This window comes from Cyprinus carpio, chromosome A3 (assembly GCF_018340385.1).
Source record: "Cyprinus carpio isolate SPL01 chromosome A3, ASM1834038v1, whole genome shotgun sequence".
NCBI classification, from domain to species: domain Eukaryota; kingdom Metazoa; phylum Chordata; class Actinopteri; order Cypriniformes; family Cyprinidae; genus Cyprinus; species Cyprinus carpio.
Genome location: NC_056574.1, coordinates 31,312,728 through 31,335,221, shown reverse-complemented (window position 1 = coordinate 31,335,221; position 22,494 = coordinate 31,312,728). Strand labels below are relative to the sequence as shown.

At 37.2% G+C, this 22,494-nt stretch overlaps 3 protein-coding genes across 3 annotated transcripts; all 3 read left to right on the top strand.

Annotated features, from left to right (window-relative positions):
- Positions 1 to 1,485: 1,485 nt before the first annotated feature.
- mettl26 (methyltransferase like 26) lies at positions 1,486 to 4,157 on the top strand. The gene is made up of 6 exons (XM_042733197.1): positions 1,486 to 1,625; positions 2,696 to 2,858; positions 2,951 to 3,010; positions 3,083 to 3,150; positions 3,730 to 3,802; positions 4,101 to 4,157. Exons 1-6 carry the CDS (start codon positions 1,486 to 1,488, stop codon positions 4,155 to 4,157), a joined length of 561 nt encoding a protein of 186 aa, XP_042589131.1.
- A 732-nt stretch (positions 4,158 to 4,889) lies between these two features.
- On the top strand, positions 4,890 to 11,663 carry LOC109078761 (ankyrin repeat domain-containing protein 40-like). Its single transcript, XM_042730114.1, has 5 exons — positions 4,890 to 5,311; positions 6,559 to 6,707; positions 8,194 to 8,739; positions 9,896 to 10,077; positions 10,327 to 11,663. The coding sequence occupies exons 1-5, from the start codon at positions 5,178 to 5,180 to the stop codon at positions 10,471 to 10,473; spliced, it is 1,158 nt and encodes a 385-aa protein (XP_042586048.1). The 5' UTR covers positions 4,890 to 5,177; the 3' UTR covers positions 10,474 to 11,663.
- Positions 11,664 to 15,766: 4,103 nt separating this feature from the next.
- Positions 15,767 to 20,024, top strand: wfikkn2a (info WAP, follistatin/kazal, immunoglobulin, kunitz and netrin domain containing 2a). The gene is made up of 2 exons (XM_042730105.1): positions 15,767 to 16,587; positions 17,572 to 20,024. Exons 1-2 carry the CDS (start codon positions 16,384 to 16,386, stop codon positions 19,084 to 19,086), a joined length of 1,719 nt encoding a protein of 572 aa, XP_042586039.1. The 5' UTR covers positions 15,767 to 16,383; the 3' UTR covers positions 19,087 to 20,024.
- The last annotated feature ends 2,470 nt before the right edge of the window (positions 20,025 to 22,494 follow it).

The window sequence follows — 22,494 nt, the reverse complement described above, 5'->3', positions numbered from 1 at the left end:
AAGACTTTTTAAGACCTTTTCTGAGACCCGCACAAATAAAATCACATGAGCGAATACCATATGTACATTCTTCAAAAAAAAAACAAAAAAACTATATAATATATATATATATATATATATATATATATATATATATATATATATATATATATATATATATATATATATATATATATATAGTTTTGGTTTTTTTTTTTTTTTGAAGAATGTACAGTTTTGGTTGCCATTGACTTCCACTGTATAGGGGAAAATACAACACACCAAGGCATTTCTTCAAAGTATCTGTGTTCCACTTATGAAAGTCAGTCATACAGGTTTGGAACAACATGCGGGTGAGGAAATGATGACAGGATTTTTGGATGAATTGTGCTTTAAAGGGGTTTTGTGCAACTGGGCCCAGACCTTCTGTAGTTTATGTTGGGCTGAAAATGAAATTTGTTTTTATATAGCGTCTCAAAATACAAGGTAACTCTAATGGAGAGTTCATGTGAGACTAATATCAGTGTTTGATGCGTTTTTCATTTCCTTTCAGTTCTTTCCCAAGCACGCACCTAATCAGAAGCATGTTTAGGGGCCAAACAAACTATAGAGGGCCCCGTGATGTCTAGTTAAAAGGGATGTCTTCAGCTTTTTTTTTTTTTTTTTTTTTTTTTTGATAGTTGTGATAAACACAGCAAATCAGATGGTGAGGATGCTTTGTCCCTTGTTGTAGAGGAACCAACAGGCAATTTGAAGTAACCAGTGGCCAGGTACAAGTATAGGAGCAGGGGACAAGTCATCAGTAATTACCAGTAGCTACTAGCTAGTTACATTAACTATGCTCTCAATGTTAATACTGAACTTCATTTTAGAACCAGCATGACACGTAGATGAAGAGATGTGACTTTCACTATTTGAAAATGGTGTTCCATGTTTAATAAAAATTTACTGTGTTAATTAATGTGTTATGAATTCATGGGTACATTTATGTTCTTACAAGAACTAATCTATGACATTCAATCTTCACTGCATTTTCAGGTTTCTGTCATGACTGATGAGCAAATGGCAAAGAACTGTATATAGTTTATATGGTGACTGTCTGGCTGTTATCTCCAGTGGCCTGCTCTGATAAAGAATCTCTTTTACAGAATTTGTGAGATTATTTTAAAGCAATGAAACTGGGATCAAAGTCAGATAAAGCTTTGCATGGGAAAGCATGTGTCTTCCCTGTAAGAAAAATAATTTAATGGCAACGTATCTGCAGACAGAACCTCCAGGAAAACTGAAATTGGGATGGGAAGGGTTTTTTCCAAGTATCAAAACATAAATGCTTAATACAGATTTTAATTAGTTCTGTACATCAGAGGTGTGTGTTGTTTATTTACTTTTTTCTGAACAAAAATAAATAAATAAATAAATAATAATAATAATAATAATGACTATCATGCATTTTTACCATGACTTACAGAAGACACCCACTATGTAATTATTTCAGAATTATTTTTTATGGGAACATTATTTCACCTATATTCTGACATTGACATCGCTCTGGAAATATCTTCTGGCACGGGACAGCATGTGAGTCACTCTGCCAAAGCATTTCCAAACTTGCAACCGTCTGAAATTGAAGCACATTCGATATCGAGGTAAATATGCGCAACACCTTGATTTATCTTGAATTCTTGACTTAACATGAAATCTCTTATGTTCACACTGCTGCAGAAATGCATTTTAACAAGTTGTGAAATCATAAAACAAAAGCACTCATCTCATTTATTGAACGATGAAGAGGGAGGTCTTTGAAATCGTTCCTGAAATAATCATTCAATCTACCCTTTAATTGATATGCTCCCGTGCTATTTTGTGATTATGAACCTTAATTCACTTAGGAAAGTTTGCTCAGTGCAGGTGCAGAGATCTGTCACTAGATGGTGCGGATCAGTCACTTTTAGAAACGTGTGCGTTGACCTTTTAAACAATAAATAATGTATTTTGTATGCATAAAGCATATTAGGGTTAGAGTTCTTTCAAAGTAGCCTACAAGTTCTTGGTCTTTGCATTATTCACAAGCAGTGCATAAGTTAACAAAATTCAATAAATTGCTCAACTCCGAAACGATTTAATTTAGAGCTGACGTCACGCAGGCCGCGCGGGCTTAATAAATATTGTTAAAATAATAGCTACATAATATCCACATAATCATTTAGGTAATGAATTGACACCAGTTCATGTAATAACGGTTAACAGAATAATAGAAAATGTTGAAAACAAGTTTTACCATTAAAGTTTGCAAATTAACTTATTAAAAATAACATACGTATAGTGCAACACTTCTGACAGAGCACAAAAGATGTTATTTTGAAGAATGCTGGCGGTAGCCATTGACTTCCATAGTATGGAAAGAAAAATGCAAAATGCTATGGAAGTCAATGGCTTACTGCTAACTGTTTGTTTACTAGCATTCTTCAAAATATCTTCTTCTGTGCTCAGCACGAGAGAAACTCATACAGGTTTGGAACAGCTTGAGGGTGAGGAAATGACAGCATTGTATGTTTTGGGTGAACTAGGCTATCCCTTAAATTTTAAAAAGTTCAAGTCTCCCCTTTAGATTAGGCTGCATACCATAAATTGATTCCTGCTATTGAATGCTAAATGTCTAAATGATTTATTTTAAGTACCATATTGTGATTTTCTTTTTTCTTTTTTTTTATTGCAGTATTGAGTCATATAGACAGTATCATAAGCTGCATAATGTAAAGCCGCCCATCTATCTCGATGTGTCTCAGAGTTGGGAGAACTGGGGTGGAATTCAAACCAAGTCATGTGACCTTATCGTGAACATCAACATGATGCACATCTCACCTCTGGCCTGCACAACAGTATCAAGCTAGCTTGCTTTGGTTTCTCTTTCTCTCCATTTGTTGAATATCTGCATACTAAATTGAACATTTTTTTTTCTCTCTTGTTTTAGGGTTTGTTAAATGGTGTTGGAAAAATACTGAAGCCACAAGGATTGCTTCTGACTTATGGGGTATTTGCAGCATGTTAAGCTATAACACCTTCAGTTAGTATGCATTTGGTTACATCTAATGTTGTTTTGCAGCCCTATGCTTTCAATGGATCCATTACTCCTCAGAGCAATGCTGACTTTGACCACAGCTTGAGATACAGGCTAGTGATAAAGGAAATTGCTGGCAAAAGCTCAGCATCTATATAGATTTTTGTTAAAAAAAATAAATAATGATTTAACGTGTGAAAAGACATGCTTAGTATTTTTGTCTTGCTTTTCAATACAAATATCTATAAATTCTTAATTCAATTTAAATTCAATCATGAAAAATGATTTAGGATGTAAAGTCTTGTTTTCTGGAAAAAAAACTATCAACATTAAATTAAATACAATTTTGTTGTTTAAAACAAACAAAAAATCTGTCAGTGGGGTTAGAAAAATAAACATGTTTTGCCTTTGAATTAAGTTTATTTTTTCACCCCACTGACAGATATTTTTTGTTGTTTGAAGCATAAACTATAAATTGATTTATGATTTAATATCTAACAGACCTAATAGTAATTTTGCTTCAATTAAATGCATCATGTTTTAGGAACGTTTAGATATTTGTTCTAGAAAACCAGACAGAAATACTGAGAAAGTCAATCAGTTTTTTTGCTGTGTGAATCCCAATGTATAACATCAAGTTATTTTACAGTTTTACTCTGGATCATAATGTTTTCAATAATTTTGTTTTACAGAAATCCAGAGTGGGGTCTAAGAGATGTGTCAATCCTGAAAACGCTAGGCCAAGGGAATGGACTGCGATTGGAAGTGTTTTATTACTAAGCTTAATTCAAAACCTGGTGCATGATGAAAATATACTTTAAGATGCTATACATGGTCCATGTCAAGCCTCCCTTGCCTATTTCTGTTCATTAAAATTCTTCCTCTGAAGGTTTTTCCTGGAGGCTATAATCCGTTACTTGGCCATGATTCATTGCAAATTAATCTGACATCATGCCTTATACGTACACCTCGTTCTCATTAAACATGATTGACTCGACTGAGTGATAATTCACCGCCTTGAGTCATCAAAGCCTTGTAAATACATGTTTCTTTTTTTTTCCAGGTTGATATGCCCGCCAACAACAAGTGCTTACTGTTTCACAAGGACAGCGTGGTTTAATATAATATCAGCTTGTACAGATTTGAGTGGACTCTGCAGTGTTTTAAGATGCTGAATAATACTTCAGCTTTTCTGAAATTTGTCATCACTCTCTTTCTGGAAAAGATATGTTCTTGTAGGATGTATTTTTATTTATTTTTTTCACACCAAAGGAAATTAATAACAGTTTTTGTAACAAATCTTTAAAATGATAATATTGATCGAGCCGGGCTGAGATCCGAAATATCTATTAATTCCTTTGATCATTATCATTGTTTATCTGGATTATAGATCTGCAGTGTTATTTAAAGATTTACCATGCAACCCGTAATTTCTGCGAAAAATGTCTTGCAAAATCCAATTGTCCCCAAAGCAAGAAAACTGATCAATTGATTATCTTGAATGCAAGGGGAGCTGCTTTGGGTGTGCTTTTGAGCCAAATGCATAAATGTGTACTTTTATCACATCGGTGGGTAATATCAATTCAATCACAGTTACGACAAACATAATGTTGAATATTTGTATCTAAATAGGCCTATGCAAAATGCTTTTTGTTTGAAATTTAATGAAACACTAATATCAGCTGCACTACATGATGCTCCTTGATCAGTAAACAATATCAGTCTATTGACTTGCACAGAGTCTGTTTATTGACTACAGGTTTTGGTCTTCCTTAAACTCTGGAAGGACTCTATCTTAGTTCTTAAGAATGATTTACTGGCTATCACAAGTAGGAACCAAAGATCATGATCTAAAGGTGTTACACAGAAAATTGCCCCCAACATGGGAGGTGCAGCGCATACGAGTGCATTGCAGTAGTCGGCGAAAGATTATTTGAACACAACCCGATTTATTATACTGTGCCGTTTTGATCTGATTTCAGTGTAAAGACTATAAATAGACTCGTCTGTCGGAAGTCATCCAGAACAGGCAACAGTTAAAGCCACGGCGGAGCAAGTTGAGTGTCTGTTTTTGTCTCCGGTCTTAAAAGCACAGTGTGTCAGTTCGTATGAAGCTTTTATTCCCATTAAGATTTGAATAATGTCAACGAGCTCGCTGGATATAGAGCTACAGGAGCGTCTGAGAGAGGCCAGTGCCATCGGAGACATTGATGAGGTGAAGACTCTAGTGGAGAGCGGAGTCAACATCAACTCTCAGAATGAGATTAACGGATGGTGCGTATTAACACGTTTGATTCTCTAACACGGATATATTGACCTTTTCATAAACAGCAATTCGCCTTTATTCTTAATTAATCACCTGACAGTGAAGACATGAGTGGAGTTCTCACCTTCAGGCCATCTAAGATGTAGATAAGTTTGTTTCTACATAGAAATGTAGCATTGCATCACTTGCTCACCAGTGGATGCTCTGCAGTGAATGGGTGCCGTCAGAATGAAAACATCACGATTAGCATGATACTGCGAGTGCATAAAAACATTTCCTCCCTGTTGTTGACATATTGGTTTAGAAGTGCTTTCGCTTGTAAATGCTGCTTGGTTTGTGCATGTTTCTCTCCTGATTCAGACAAGAATACTTTATTTTACTGGAGGAAGTAATATTATGGACAAAAGACAAGTTAAACACGTCTTGATGGATTTGTTTATTAAGAACATGCTGATTTTCACTTCGTTAGAGTCATGTCAATTACTTGTGTATTATTGTGATGCTTTTATCAGCTGTTTGGACTCTCATTCTGACGGCACCCATTCACTGCAGAGCATCTATTAGTGAGCAAGTGATGTAATGCGGAATTTCTCCAAATTTGTTCCCATGAAGAAATAATCTCATCTACATCTTGAATGGCCTGAAGGTGATGAAACTTTAATTTTGGTGCAAACTACTTCTCAATGAAATCGTTCCTTTCTTTTTCTTATATTAAAACACTTTCATTTTAATATGCATAGGCAACACTGGCTCAACCAATGGTGTGAATTTGGGGCGGGGCTAAACGTGTTAGGCAGTTTGTAATTGGTTGTCTCTTGCTAATCAACTCGCTGCCTTCTTGCACCTGATTGTTTTACATTGTATAACATGTCCGTTGCTTAAATGTGGCCTTAATAGGGTTTAAAATGCATAAGCCCAGGGTCATGATGTAATGCAGGAAGTACTTTATAATGTGCAGAGCAGGACTAAGGAAAACTAAGTAGTTTATGAGCTCTGCAGATAAGCCCTTACCTTTCATCTAGCCTGGCAGCATTCCTGACATGCTCAGTTGCACAGCTTGTCTTTAGGCTTTCGGTTTTCTCACTGTGGATATTTGTCGAGCAACTGAATGGAGGTGTTAGTTTTGTCCTGACACTCATGCCAAGCGTTGACTGCTTTGTTTTAGTAATGCCTGAATGCATTCAGACTCATTTGACTGATGCAGTGCATGTTGCAAACCATGTTTAAGTAGTTCTGATGTCCCTTGCTCATCCAGGACGTGTTTGCATTGGGCCTGTAAAAGAAACCACAAACACATAGTGGCCTATCTGTTGAACGCCGGAGCCGACAAAGACATTCTAACAGCGAAAGAGGAGTTAGCCGTTCAACTCACTTCCAAACCTGAAATCAGAAGACTACTTGGGGGTATGTTGTCAGAAATCCTACCTTTTGTATCACAGCACATGATGTGTTAGGTGCTCTGATACTTTCTGTAAAGTCTAGATGTTTATAGTCTAAATGTTATGTTGACTGGAGTCTGTACACTAGAACAGAGTTTCTCAACTCCGGCTGGCCCTCGAGGTCCACATTCCTGCAGCGTTTAGTTGTAACCTTGGTCAAACTCACCTGCCTCTAACTTTCTAGTGATCCTGAAGACCTTGATTAGCTTGTTCAGGTGGGTTTAATTAGGGATGGAGCTGGAGGGCCAAAGTTGAGAACCTCTGCACTAGAAAATAAATGCGTGGGGATGGTATGCATAAATACAAATCATGACCGATTCAGATGCTCATATGCATTCATGTGACTCACGTTTATGATACATTTGCATATTAAATCAAATGTCCCAAGTCTGTTTTTGTTCAGGATGCACTATTTCATTGTCATATTGGTTGTCAATTGATGTTAGAGATTTATTGTTGTTATTATTTATCAGTTTCGGTCAGTATTGGATAATTGATTTTGCATGTAGAAATGTTCACTATTTTAATATTTAGATTACCTTTGCTGTCACTTAATCTTTAAAAACAGTACTGTTAAATGTAATCTTTAACAAATCTCAAAATGATTATTGCTTTTTGTTTTTATTTATTTGTATTATTAATATTTTTATTATATTATGATATCCAAATTCATGTATAGCATTTAAAACTATACAAGCTTTTTTTTTTTTTTTTTTTTTTTTCATTTTTAGTCAGTGTTAACATGGTCAATTTACAGTGCACTTTCCTGAGAAGTTAAGATGATTAAGATTTAAAAAAAAAAACTAAAGAAAGAATTTTAAAGAAGATCTTTAAAACATGGGGTTACATTTAATTTTTATAATATTTTGATGCCAAATTTGTAGCATTCAAAACTATTGCTTTTAGTTTTTAATGTCTTATTTTTATTTTAGATCAAATATTACAGAATTTATCAGCCAAAACATTATCAATTTTCAAATTTTGCATCACTATTTTTTGATAGAAATAAAAATTCTAAAATACAAATGTAAAACATTCCATATTCCACTGTTTTGACATCTTGATCAACTTTTTAAAGCTTAAAAGTTAACCTTTAAAAACACTACAAATTTAATAACTGTTAAATGTAACCTTTAGTAAATCTTAAAATGAATATCCATTTTCATACTGTACATTATAATAACGTGATGCCTAAATTCACTTGTTCAGCTATTGAATTTACTTTGTAGTGCTTTATTGTATTATTGTTGTTTTTTTATGTTTTTTTTTCCCAGTTATTTAGACAAAATATTATAGAATTTTATTACTGGCAATTTGTCAATCATTGGCCATAATGGTATAATTTATAATAGATTTATTATAACCTATAATAATGTTTGTACACTGCAGTACATGAAAACACAAAACCACACTGTCCCTACACGCATTCACGCTTGTCGTTCCGTCTCCAGTGGAAGAGGAAGACGTGCCTGAGCTGAAGGAACCAGAGCTGCCAATCATCCCCAACTATCTTTCCAACCTGCCCTTCCTGTACAGCAAGATGGATAACGACAACCTGAGCATAGCACAGCGAAACGGCACCAACAATCATTCAGAGCCCCTGGAGTCAGAACCAGCGACTTTATCTCCGACACAAGAGCAGCAGCTTCCGCCTCAGCATCAGCAGCCCAAGAGCCTTTACTCAGACAGCCAGAGCCAGCAGGAGTTACCCTACATCCCCGTGGTGGAGCAGAACGGCCTGCCCATGGAGCTCTCCTCAGAGACTCATCACACCAACCACTGCGAGTTTACACACCCTCATCCCATAGCACAGAACGGCCCAGTGTGTCCCACACTTCCTTCTCCCAACGGAAGCAGCGGCCAGCCGCAGGTCCCCAGTGCCACCGTCACCCGGCAGCCGTCCGTCCCGCAGCAGATCAACTGCTCCCAGCTCGGTGGCTCCATGCCAGCCTTCCAGCCCTTCTTTTTCACCAGCACTTTTCCTGTTAACGTACAAGGTACAGTGCGGATTTATTAGGAAGCTTGTTGGTCAGTGAACTAGTCAGTGAAGAGTATCTAAAGGCCCTTTCATATGACTCAGTGCACCTCCGTTTTGACCTCCACATGAAAAGCGTTGCAGATAGCATTGCTGAAAGGCGATTTTATGAGGTTGCTAGGTAGCAAGAAAGCAGATAGTGTGGGATACTCTGTTAATAATGAAAATAGTGAAAGAAAATGTAACAATAATCTGTTACAATAAACTGCTATTTTAATTTAAATTGTTTTTATGAATTTAAAATTAAAATTCATAATAAAATTATAAATGTATATATATTAATTATATAATACAATTATTAGTAACAGATTAATGCTAATTAATTTTCTTACACACACACACACACACACACATATATATATATATATATATATTATATACACACACACACACACACACACACATACACACACACATTCTTTTTAATCTTTTTAGTCTCTTATGCTCACCGAGACTGCATTTATTCCAAAACTGAGTGAAAACAATTTAGTAAAATATTATTACAGTTAAAATAATTGCATGTGTATTTTAATATATGTTCAAATGTAATTTATTTCTGTGATCAAAGCTGTATTTTCAGCATCATTACTCCAGTCTTCAGTCACATGATCTTTCAGAAATCATTCGAATATACAGATTTGCTGCTCAAGAAACATTTCTTATAAATGTTAAAAACATTTGTGCTGCTTAATAGTTTTGTGGAAACTGATACTTTTTTCCAGGATTCTTTGAATAGAAAATGTAAAATAAAACAGCTTTTATTTGAAACATTTTTAACATTCTAAATGTCTTTATTGTCACTTTGGATCAAGTTAATGCATCCTCACTGAATAAAAAAATTAATAAAATCATCAAAGTGACCGCAAACGCTAATGTATTTTATTCAAAATCACAGCTACTCATTTACATTTAAGGCACTTTACATACATATTGACTTAAAAAAAAAATGCATATCTCATAAATTCGATCTTTCCAACATGACTTGAAGGCAGCAGTAGATCTCCACTAACAGGTTTGCGCACTCATTCTTTAAATGTACGAGCACTCAAACAGACCGGTTTGAGGAATGCAGAGAGATTCCTTTAAGTCACCGTCTCAGACTTGCCGTCTCTTCTCAGAGCTCGTCCTGAAGGTGCGCATCCAGAACACCAACGTCCGAGAGAACGACTTCATCGAAGTGGAGCTGGACCGGCAGGAGCTGACGTACCGCGGCCTCCTCCGCGTGTGCTGCCGCGAGCTGGACATCAGCGCAGAACACGTGGAGAAGATCCGCAAGCTGCCCAACACTATGCTCAGAAAGGTGAGGCCTGACACAGCTCAGTCAAGTCAGCTTCCTCACAGCCTACATAGGCAGCTGTCTTCTAGGTTAGTATCCTAACAGAGACGCAACCTCTGACTGATTTGGATGCTCTACATAAGCAGTACACAAATAGCAGCTCCACTTGCATTCAACCAGTTTGGCATTAGCATTTCCCCGTTTTATCATACAACCCTATTTCAGATCATTCAACACTGCATCCGTCTAAATGTATACATGTTCTTTTAACAGGATAAAGACGTGGCACGGCTACAGGATTTCCAGGAGTTGGAGGTGGTGCTGGAGAAAACCGAAGGCTTGTCACTGTTCTCCGGAGGTCAGGGAGGTCTGACCGACAGACCCTGCTACAACATGAAGGCCTCCAGGCTCACCTACTAGCTTCACTTTAGAGACTCAGTTTATCAGCGACCTGCTTCCTCAAATCCCAAACATTTCGGATCCCAAAATATGCTCCCGTGTTGGGTTGGTAAATGGTTCATATAACATGTTAGCCTTATTCCTCATCTCCTTCATTAACAGATGCATCCTTAGTGCCTCCTCCTCCATTGTAACCAGAGATAGCTTGTTCTTGTTGATTTGAATAGGCAAATCCATTCAACTTACGACTTGACTTCGGAAAATATTGAAATGCACCACTTTTGTATACTGTCTCACTGCCTTGCCTTCATATCGTGTCACTTTGAGAGAGTAGGCATTTCATCGTACATCCAAACAAATGTATACTGTCCTATCGCAAGAGGTCTGTCCAACAATGCTGGCCAATCAGCTGTTTAGTGGTTTGTATGCCTGCATTGATTGCATACCAATGCATTGAAATCAAAACATATTTTGTTTGCCAGACAACTCTCTGTGCAATTTACCAAAACCTTGCCATTATCGGGGAAGCGCCCTTTATATTTAACCCTTGAGAATTCAGTGCTGTATTTTGAATGCTGTACACTGTAAGCCAAATAACTCGTACTATAAACTAGCATGGACTGTTTAAAGTAGATCGGCCTCATGTGTGAACACAAAATGTCCTTTGTTTCTCTTGAACTTAATAATGTAGCAAAAGATTTCTTCGTTTTCCCCTGTTAGGAGCTGAATTGGAGATGAATAATAGGATATTTAACCACACAGAGCTTCCAGTCAGCATCATATTGACTTCTCTGGAGTGCTTAGCTCTCACATATTTGAGAAGCAGGATCTGTGTTCAAGATAATAGAGGTAACCGTAGTGCCATTCTACTAAACACTTTGCTGTTTTATGGATTATGAGCATAAACATAAATTTCTGGTCGCAGTTTTGGTGGGAATGCTTGAGGTTAGGTTTAGAAGCGGCGCATAAACACTACATTGTTGTAAATTAGCTTTTGGACTTGATCGAGATTGTGTTACTGTGAGAAGAATTTCTAAAGATTTGTCTTACGAATTGTTTTTAGTTTTCTCTTTTAGTTTTCTTGACTGTCTAACCAAGCATACGGTCATTAGACATTTGTTAACAATATGCTTCTATTGTTGAGATGTAACATTAGCCCCTTGGAAAGACGTTGATAAATTATTGACATTAAAGTTTTTTGTTTTGGTTTTTTTTTTGTGCAATTTTATTTTTTTTGCATTTTTTTTTTGTATTATATAATACTAGAATCTGAGGATTAAATGTATTATACACTTGAGTTGAAATGAAACCACTTCGATTTTTGTTCTTTCATATGTTCTCAATTAACTAAAAGACAGCTGGAAAACCATTTAAAGGATTTTGTGTGTGTGTGGTTAACATGAATGATCAGAATTGTGTGATAAACTCATAATTCTGACTTTTTTTAACACAATTGCGAGTTATAAAGTCAAGATCTGGATATACTGTATAAACTTTTTTTTCTCGCAATTCTTTCTTTATAACTCGCAATTCTGAGAAAAAAAAATCATAATTGCAAGCTATGAACTATAAATAAATATAAAGTCAGAATTGTGACTATAAGTTATTGTGACTTTGTGAGTTATAAAGTCAGTTTATATCTCGCAATTCTGACTTTTGCGTGTTATAAAGTCAAAATTGCAAGATATGAACTCGCAATTCTGAGAAAAAAAGTCGCAATTACCTTGTTTTATTTTTTATTTAGCGGCGGAAACCGTCTTCCATCTTTGTTATCGTTTTATATAGGGTAAAGTTTTTTTTTGTTTTTTTTTTATGTGTGGGCTTTTAAATCCTTTGAAGTTAAAGAAACTTTTATACTAGTCATATTCTAGAGGTCAAATACAGCTTTAATTGCAGCATTTGAATACTTTGTACATTCTCAGTACTCCTATACAACAAGAACGCTGTGTTTTTGAGGTGTTTTCTAAAAATACGTCTTTGAACAAACATGGGGCAAAAGGTGAAAGGGTTAAAATGTGTGTGTCATGACCATATCTTTCTTAAGGTTTAACAAGGGGGGAAAATGTCATTGCTGAAGTTTGCCAATAGAGGACAGGCTTAGTCTTGTAGAAATGAGACTCCAGACAGTGCTAATGCTCTCTGCAAGAGGAAGGAAGTGTTTCCACTCCATTAAACTCTTCTGTGGGGTCCACACAGCATATCAGAGTTACTGGACTAGACTACATGGAGTCAGCAGCATACAGAATGTCACATTTAGCTTTGGATCAGCATTTTAAAGAGGTTTTAAACATCAGCATTTGAGAGGAATGGATGTTTTCACTAAAAGTTTGAAATTCAGAGGACAATATTGTGGAGAAGAATTACAATAATAAAAACTTGTTAAATTTGCATTTTAATTAAATGTCTAATTTAAATTGCAAATATAAAATTGGCTTCCAAGAGCTTGAATAGTGAATAGTCCTATCAAAGTCAGTTTGATAAAAAAAAAAGTTTCTAAACATCAATAAACCCTTCTTTGCAGGATTGGTGGCATATAATCCCGAAATCCTGACAGAAGTTTTATTTCAACTCATTTTGCATCAACCTATTTGAGAAATCGGGGACTAACTCGGTTCACCAACTGCCCTTTGACCTCTTTCGCTCAATTGCATATTTTAAGGGAAACACTATAGGTCACACAAGCATGCAGGCCTCTCGAGGCAACGGGAAATTACAGAGGAAATTACTCTAGAATCCTTCTATTTGTGCAAGAGCTAAAAAATGTGAATAAACCAATGCAAACTATCTATTGTAATTAGTATCTGGAGAAAATTGTATAAACAACGGCAGTCGTGTTCTCAGCTTGGTTTTGCGTCTGAACTTTAAAATAGTGGAATTATCTTTTTATGTCTTCATACCATATCACATCTCTTACCCCTTATGGTGAAACTAGCATGAGATCTTGCTCAGTTGTCAGTAAACACCTGCCTTCTCAGTGGGTCTGTCTTAAAACCAGACATCCAGCTGCACCTGACAAACTCTGTTGATCAGAGAACAGCTGTCTCGTATTAACCTCTCAACTAATATAGCCATTATAAGAGAAGTATGTGTGTGTGTATAGTTTCTTAATATGTAAATATGAATAACAAATAAGCATCTATTTATTGGCTACTTTTTATAAATATACTAATGTTCATTTATAATACAATATCGTTATGATATTGTACACAAACAGAAAGTTTTTAATAGAACAGAAGTGTTTTATTGTAACAAAATTGTAAATATATAAATATATCTTTATTTATAAAAAATGAACCAATAAATATATACATAATTATATTTTGTAATAATCTGATTCAGATTGTGTACAGAGCACTTTTTTTTTTTTTTAAATGAAAACCGATCGCATGTGTCCTCCAGATGTAGCAACACACATTCTGCACCTCTTGCATAAGAACAGCCTGCTGTGTTGAGAATTGACGTGACATTGCCGGTGACACATGCCGTGTGTGTGTGGAGGTGGCTCATTTATAGAAAGCACATTTAAAACTAAGCTCAGCTGAGTGTTACTAATTCTTTTGTGTGCAAGTCAGACGATATAATGAGCTTATGAGAGGTAATAACATGTTGATTGTTTTTTATGACCTTTCCTGCTAGTGGGGCGCCCCGGCATACAAACGGCGTTAATACCTTTCAGAAAGCTCATAAGTTCACACAAAAGATTAATCTTAAGTGGAAGTGCCATTAAATCTCTCCACTGTTGCAGTGCATTGATTTAGTGCAGGTGGTACATGTTTTCATGAATTAAAATGGAGACAGCTACACATTTCTTTCATGTCTGCTAAAGTCAGATGGGACACCGATTAACTTTTGGGTGAATATGTTCCTGGCAGCAGTGTGTTTATTGGTATTATTAGATTGAACATCACTTGAAGACTTATTAAATTCATGTTGAAATCCATGACAGTCACATATTGTGTATGTTCAGATTATTATAATATAGTATGTACACTTCCATTAAGTGTATATAATATGGGCTGATAAGATTTTTTAAAAGTAATTCTTTTTATTTAGTAGGACTGAATAGATTTCTATTTCAAATAGGCTAAATGCTGTTCTTTTTAACTTTTTTATTCATCAAAGAATCCTGTATTACAGTTTCAGGATATTTTCAACATTGATAGATGTTTCCTGAGCAGCAAAAATTTGATTGGTTAAGGATCATGTGACACTGAAAACTGGAGTAATGATGCTGAAATTTCAGCTTTACCATCAGAGGACTAAATAAAAATTTTCAATTTAATATTTATCTCTCTATTATTACCTTCTGACAAATACAGGAAGATTTTTTTGTGCTAATGCAACACAATGAAGAGCAAAGGAGGTGCATTAGGTATGTAATTGATGCTTTAACTGTGCATTTTTCATTCTTCCGTGTCAGAATGATGGGAAATATAGCTTGGTTAAGCTACACTTATATATATGTGTGTGTATATATATATATATATATGTATATATATATATATATATGTGTGTGTGTGTGTGTGTGTGTGTGTGTGTGTGTGTGTGTATACAATTTTCATTCAGAAATTGCTAGTTAATTTCACAATTAATTACAAAGAAAAAAAACAGATAAGTAAAATTGGATTAAATGTTACATTTTTAAGTACATAGACTCTGTATATAAAAACATACAGAGACTTCTATATAATCTTTGTTTATTTAACTTTGATAATATTTTTTACTGTGTATCTGGCAAGTTTTATCTGTAGTATTAATTGTACATAAAATGTCATACAAAAAAATGTGCTGTAACCAGTGTTGGTTAAGTTAATCTAAAAAAGTAATTAATTACTAGATACTAATTACATCTTCAATGGTGTAATAAGATAACTCTCTCCAAAAATTATTGCATTACCAATCGTTTTCTAAATTCAATATCAGCCTTGACCAGTTGAACAATACAAGCCATGAAGACTGCTCTTTTAATTTTTCAAATAAATTATATAAATGTGCATAAATTATTCTTGAGCTGACCAAAGTCCTGAAAGGAAGACGGTTAAATCAAAAACACACATTAGATGATATACATTTTGATTTTAAATCCACTAAGTATTTAATGCAATTAAATCATAAGCAATTCAATTACAATTCCTTACTTTACTTTCAAAGGGAAAAGTAATTCAATTACAATAATTAATTACTAATAATGCATTACACCCAACACTGACTGTAACCAGTTCCAATTAGTCAGTTCATAATTCTTTAGGCATTCAGCTCAGATTGTCAGGCTTTAAAAGGAAGTTTCCGTCTGGTAATTCCACATTTATGGTGCATTCATGTGTACTCAATTTGTACATATGATCATTTCATATCATTTGAACATGAAAACATGCAAAACACGCAATGCGCTGAGTGTGTGGCAACACACCATTTGAAATGTTTATCTTTGCGTCCTGCATAGCGTTTCACATACTTCAAAAGAAACTGAGTGTCCAGTTTTCAGTATACACTGCGCAGTGTGGTCTATGCAGTACACCAGCTGTCCATTCCAAACACAGCCGACGACTTCTTGTTGGGTGTTAAAGAGTTAAAAGGTGCTCAGTGCGTCACGCAGGTGCCTCTCTGCGTCTTAAATTTCAAAGACATTCGAGAAGTTAGTCACTGTGCTACATAAAATAAGCAAAAAACAGCGGTTAGGCTTTGTTTACAAGTATATGAAATGTTTAGACACAGGGTCGAACCCGCAGCCTCTAATCTCCCAGCACTGATGAACGTCGCGCGCGCGTCGACCTCTCCTCCACTCCACAAACCTCTTGACCGGATCGCACGTCATCCTCTAGCCGGGGTCCCCACTTACTTGTGCCCAGTTTTACGCACAAGGAAGTGACTGCGCAGCTTTTCGACCTCTGGGACGTTTTCTTTTTCGAAAGCACTTCTCATCGGCTGGATATGTGGTGGATGCTGTTTCCCAGATGGATCTGGTTTTTGTTCGGACAGTTCTGCGTCTTGCGTTTGGACTTGCGCGCGAGAGCGATGCCAATGACCCTGTCCAAAGTGGTTTATTCTCACGCGGGGATGTGTCCGAACGAGATGAACCCGAACCTGTGGTTGGATGCCATGAGCACCTGCGCGCGAGAGTGCGAGTCCGACCAGGTGAACTTAAGCCGCTCCATTCCAGCATGACTCTGTTTTTTATTATATGACTATAAATAAAAAATATTGTAGACATATTTTAAATATTAGTACTAAAATGTAGCTTTGCAGTTTCTAGTTTTTGGACTATAAGTATCGTTTCGAGGCATTAGACTGTCTAAAACATTGGTCATTCATTTGATTAATTAAATTTAATGATTAAATTTATATTAATTTGTAATTTAGATTTGTAACAACAATATTTTTGAATAAAATGTGGTTAGCACTGTGCATCTGAATACATTTACCATGGTAACTAAGGTTTTACGCCGAAGTACCATAGTTGCTAGTTTTTGTCATCATAGTGTGAATGTGTAATGTATATTATATAAATTGTTTTATATATATATATATATATATATATATATATATATATATATATATATATATATATATATTAGCAACCACCGTCATCAAAAAAGAGAAAGTGACAGAAAAATAATCTGGAGATATTATTTTTAAATTCATTTTTAATTTTACTATAGTAACAAATGGGTGTTTGGCTATAACCATGGTTACCATGATAATTTTTTGTAAGGGTATATTTGCAGTATTCCCTTTGCAGCATAAATAAATAAATAATCATACATTAACTGTCTGTACCATAAAAAATATGTTCACATATAAAAAAAATATCATGTTAACATTATAAAATAGCATGTTTTTCCTGAGGACTAAAAGTCTATTTATTGATCCAGATGTCATTAAGTGTAACAAATTGACCCATTTGAATTGCTATAAGACCAGAAAATGTCTAATTCAATAAGTTTAGTAATTAAAACATATTTTGTTCTCCTTGTTTGAATTCAGTGAAAAACATTAGCTTTTAGTCTATGCTAACATTTAAAAAAAAAAAGGACTTTTAACAGTCCTACAGTTTCAGACAAGCTAATAACGTCCACAAACTTTGGGCACACTCCTAATGACATCGTTTTGTTCCTCTAGGACTGCGAGCCGTTTGAGAAATGCTGTTCAAATGTTTGCGGACACAAGAGCTGTGTGGTTGCCCGCTACATGGACGTTAAGGGCAGGAAAGGTCCAGTAGGGATGCCTAAAGGGGTCACTTGTGACAAATTCATGTGCACCCAACAAGGTTCAGAGTGTGAAATCTGGGACGGACAGCCGGTGTGCAAATGCCGGGACCGTTGCGGACGGGAACCCCATTTCACATGTGCCTCGGATGGCATGACCTACTACAACAAGTGCTACATGGATGCCGAGGCCTGTACCAGGGGCGTGACCCTCACCGAAGTCACCTGCAGGTACCACTTTAGCTTATCCAACACCAGCCCTCTTCCAGCAGAGACCACTGCCCGGCCCACTACCGCCCATCTTGAGACCACACCCATGGACATTCAACGTCCCATCATGGTCAGCAACCCAGCACACCACTTTGTGTTTGTGGGCGAAACAGCCAGCTTCCTCTGTGAGGTCACGGGAAAACCGAAGCCAGCGATTACGTGGGAAAAACAGATCGAAGGTAAAGAGAACACTGTAATGCAACCCAACCATGTGCAAGGAAACATAGTAGTTACTAACATCGCCCAGCTGGTCATATACAACGCCCAGGTCCAGGATGCCGGCATCTACACCTGCACTGCCTCAAACCAAGGTGGATCTGTGCAAGCCCATTTCCCACTCTCTGTGGTCCCCAGGCAGCAGAGCAAACCAGAGCTGGTCATGAATTCCACACGCCTACCTGCTGAGGAGTGTCTGAAAACACCTGATATGGGCGACTGCGGAGAGGAGAGTATGAAGTGGTACTATGAAGCCAAGCGCAACAATTGCTTTACCTTCACGTACAGCCAGTGCAATAAAAACCAAAACCATTTTGATACCTACGAGTTGTGTATGCTGTCCTGTGGAGCAGAGCTAGCGGCGCCTTGCTCCCTAACTAGTGTACAAGGTCCCTGCAAGGCTTACAAACCACGATGGGCTTACAGCCACGTGCTCAAGAAATGCCAGTCGTTTGTTTATGGAGGCTGCGGAGGCAATGAGAACAACTTCGAGAGCAAGGAAGCCTGTGAGGAGATGTGCCCCTTCCCCAAGACTCACAATTGCAAGCTGTGCAAACCCCGGCAGAAGATGGTCCCGAGCTTCTGCAAGAGCGACTTTGTGGTTTTGGGATGTATTACAGAGTTGACCGAGGACCACGACTCCGGTCACGCGCTCATCACTGTGGAGGAGATCTTGAAGGATGAGAAGATGGGGCTACGGTTCTTTGGGCAAGAACCTCTGGAGGTGACACTGCTCAACGTGGACTGGAACTGTCCCTGTCCGAACATAACGAGAGCTGAGGGACAGATGATCATCATGGGGGACGTCCACAATGGCATGGCCGTGCTGCAGCCCGACAGCTTCGTGGCCACTTCTAGTGTACGGCGTGTTCGCAAACTCCGTGAGGTTATCAACAAAAAGACTTGTGACATTTTGAAAGAGTTCAGCAGCACAAAGTACTAGGGCGCTTATGTTATCTGAATCTCTGGACATCCTAAACCGGGGGTGTCATATCCTACTCCTGAAGGGCCACTGTCCTGCAAAGTTAGCTTCTACACACCTGCCTAGAGTGAAACTCTGCTGGAAGGCTGCCTTCCAGGAGCAGGATTGGACGCCTCTGTCCTAAACCAACGTGCCTGCCTCTTACCTGCTTTTCTTCATGAAGCAGACTCCCTCACAAACTTGACTTGTAGAATCTACAATCATATGTCGTGCTTCTGCCGCAGCATGGAGCTGCTTGAATTATCTATGGAGAAATTAAATATGTGTTTTACAGTGTGTGAATGACACATAGGCGTACATATATATTAGATGATTTCATGCGAAAGTATTACCTTATTTACATCTACATGTTGTAGTGTGAGTACAGGTTTTGTTTTTTTTTGTTTTTTTTGACTAAAAAGCCACAGATTAAACCAGACTCTTTCTACCTGTCTCAGAACAAATGCCTTGCAGGCAGTCACTGAACTCGAATCTTCAGTGGAAACAGGTGGTTAAATGTTACTAACCTAAAACTTTATTTATACTTCATGAGGATTTCATTAAAGCTGAAGTGTGTCATTTTTCGAAGTCCGAATAAGCCCCATATTAACATGGAGAGGCAATTCTAAGTAACCCTTTTTTAAACTGATTCCCCAGAAAAGTGTAAAAAGAAATGACAATTACTAGTTTGTTTAAGCAGCCTGGCACATTCAACCAATACATTTTGTCCAACCATTGGGGGAGTGCTCAGTAAATTTTGCAATTTCATTTTGTGGCACATTTTCACATTGTGGAAATTACACACTTCAGCTTTAAAGGGATACTCCACCCCAAAATGAAAATTTTGTCATTAATCACTTACCCCCATGTCGTTCCAAACCCGTAAAAGCTCTGTTCTTCTAAAAGCTGTTCGTCTTCGGAACACAATTTAAGATATTTTGGATGAAAACCGGGAGGCTTGAGACTGTCCCATAGACTGCCAAATAAATAACAGTGTCAAGGACCAGAAAAGGTATGAAAGTCGTCGTCAGAATACTCCATCTGTCATCAGACGTGCAATCTGGGTTATATGAAGTGAGGGGAACACTTTTTGTAAGCGAAGCAAACAAAAATAACAACTTTATTCAATAATTCCTTTGTCAACGGTCCCTTCTGTGTCTCTCCATATCACCGTATGCTGTGTATGCTCTTCTGTATCATCCGCGCCACAAGGATGCGCTGTTTCTACATGTATTTAGCTTTGAGTTTAAATAAAACAGCACACCCTTGTGGCGCGGCTTACACAAAAGAGCATACACAGCATACGGTGATATGGAGAGACACAGAGGAGACCGTTGACAAAGGAATTATTGAATAAAGTTGTTATTTTTGTTTTCTTCACTTACAAAAAGTGTTCCCGTCGCTTCATATAACCCAGATTGCACGTCTGATGGCAGATGGAGTATTCTGACGACGACTTTCATACCTTTTATCAACCTTGACACTGTTATTTACTTGGCAGTCTATGGGACAGTCTCAAGCCTTCCGGTTTTCATCCAAAATATCTTAAATTGTGTTCCGAAGGCGAACGGATCTTTTATGGGATTGGAACGATGAGATTAAGTGATTAATGACAACATTTTCAGTTTGGGGTAGAGTATCCCTTTAATTATGAAGCCATGTCATTCTTAAACATAAAGAAACATGACATGTTAAATACTCTTGCACCTTATTTTAATTCATAGTTTTTTTGTGCTGTAATCGTTCCGTCTATTTATGCTTTTACATTACTATCATAAATTGAAATAAAGGTAGTCATATGTAAATGCTACGTTTTTTCTGTCAAACCATACAATGGCAAACGTATAATGAGATTATAACTATTATTTGAAAATGTATTAAATGTTTATGGAACTACACCAGAAGGGCGATTAAAGAGATTTCCAATCAAATCCTGGATGGTTCTTGTTGCGAAACTTTTCTGCAAGTTGGAAGTTTGCATAGCTGTGGTTGTGGGGCTTCATGAGGCGTTTTTGAATTAGCTTTGATAAGGGTGGACATACTTTTTGATAGAGCAGAGACCCCCACCCCATCCCGATGTATTCTATTGTCAGTCAATCCTGGCCTCGGTTCTGGAACAGGTCACATTCCAGCTGTTCTTTGGTGGGAAGTGTTGCAGCTAAGGGGGATGGGGGGCCAGTCTGATCCCTTGTGTTGTGTCTGGGTCTGGGACTCTCTACCGGCTGCAGACCTTTCATGTGAGAACCTCCACCTCCCCCCAGCTGCTCGGCCCTCTCAACTGCCCAGCTCCAACTCCAGCCAAGCTGCGACCCTGCATGGGAGGGGAGCCAGCACACACACCACTCTCTGTTTTAAAGGCACGGCTTTGAACTTTTGACTGGAGCTGGATGGGAGGGAGAGGGATAACACATGCTTTTTCCCTAGGGTGGGCCTCCGATGGCTGCTACCTCAGGCTGGCTGACTGGGCCTCATCCATGACCCCGTAAGAGGCTAATGAAAAGAATGAAAAGAGCGAGGGAGGGAATTAGAGATAGGATTGGCTGGGGGGTGGATGCTGGGAATGTGGAGTGGGGAAGTTTCATTAAAACTGTTGACAAGTGTCAAGAAAAGCACTCAGGCTCAAGTTCAGCAGGCCAAAATAAGTGATCAATTTGTTAACCACTAGTTATGAATCCTAGTGAACCTGGATGCTCATTGAGTGACACTGTAAGAGCAAGTTTAGACATGTTCCCCTAAAGTCATCTGTGGTAGTTACAACTCTTTTGATAAGCACCTCAAATGTATTGTAAGTTTAGTATCACCTTTACATCATAAAACCAAACTAAGGCCAACAACAGTGCAAGAGTTGATGACATACATGCTCTCATGTTGTTTTATTTAATCCTTGGATATATAACAGGAAGAGAAAAGTGCAAGCAAGATCATGGATTCAATTCCCTGAGAACACATGTATATCCTGAATGCTCTTTAAGTGGCTTTGGGAGAAAGTGTAAACACAGGCTGTGTTTATGTATTTAAGAAATTATGAACCATTGGCAACTGTTCAGTATGATTTATCTAGTATGAAAGACTCATGACAGCTTATTTATGGAATCACAAAAAATCTAACACAGTAACCATAGTTACAGACAAAATACTTTTGCTACTACAGGTATTGTATTATACAACTATAGGCTAAATGCTAATATAATGTCCTTTAAACGGTTAAGAAGACTGGTAAAGCTGTTCTTTTGTTTCATTTATATTTTTTAGGTTTTTAATCTTGTATCTAATAGTTTGTCTTAGTAAGTTACTACAGTTTTATTGTAGTAAAAGTAATGTTACTATAGTATAGTTGCAAATTTAGATTGTTTGGCAGAAGCACTGACATCTACTGGTCAGCATTGGAAG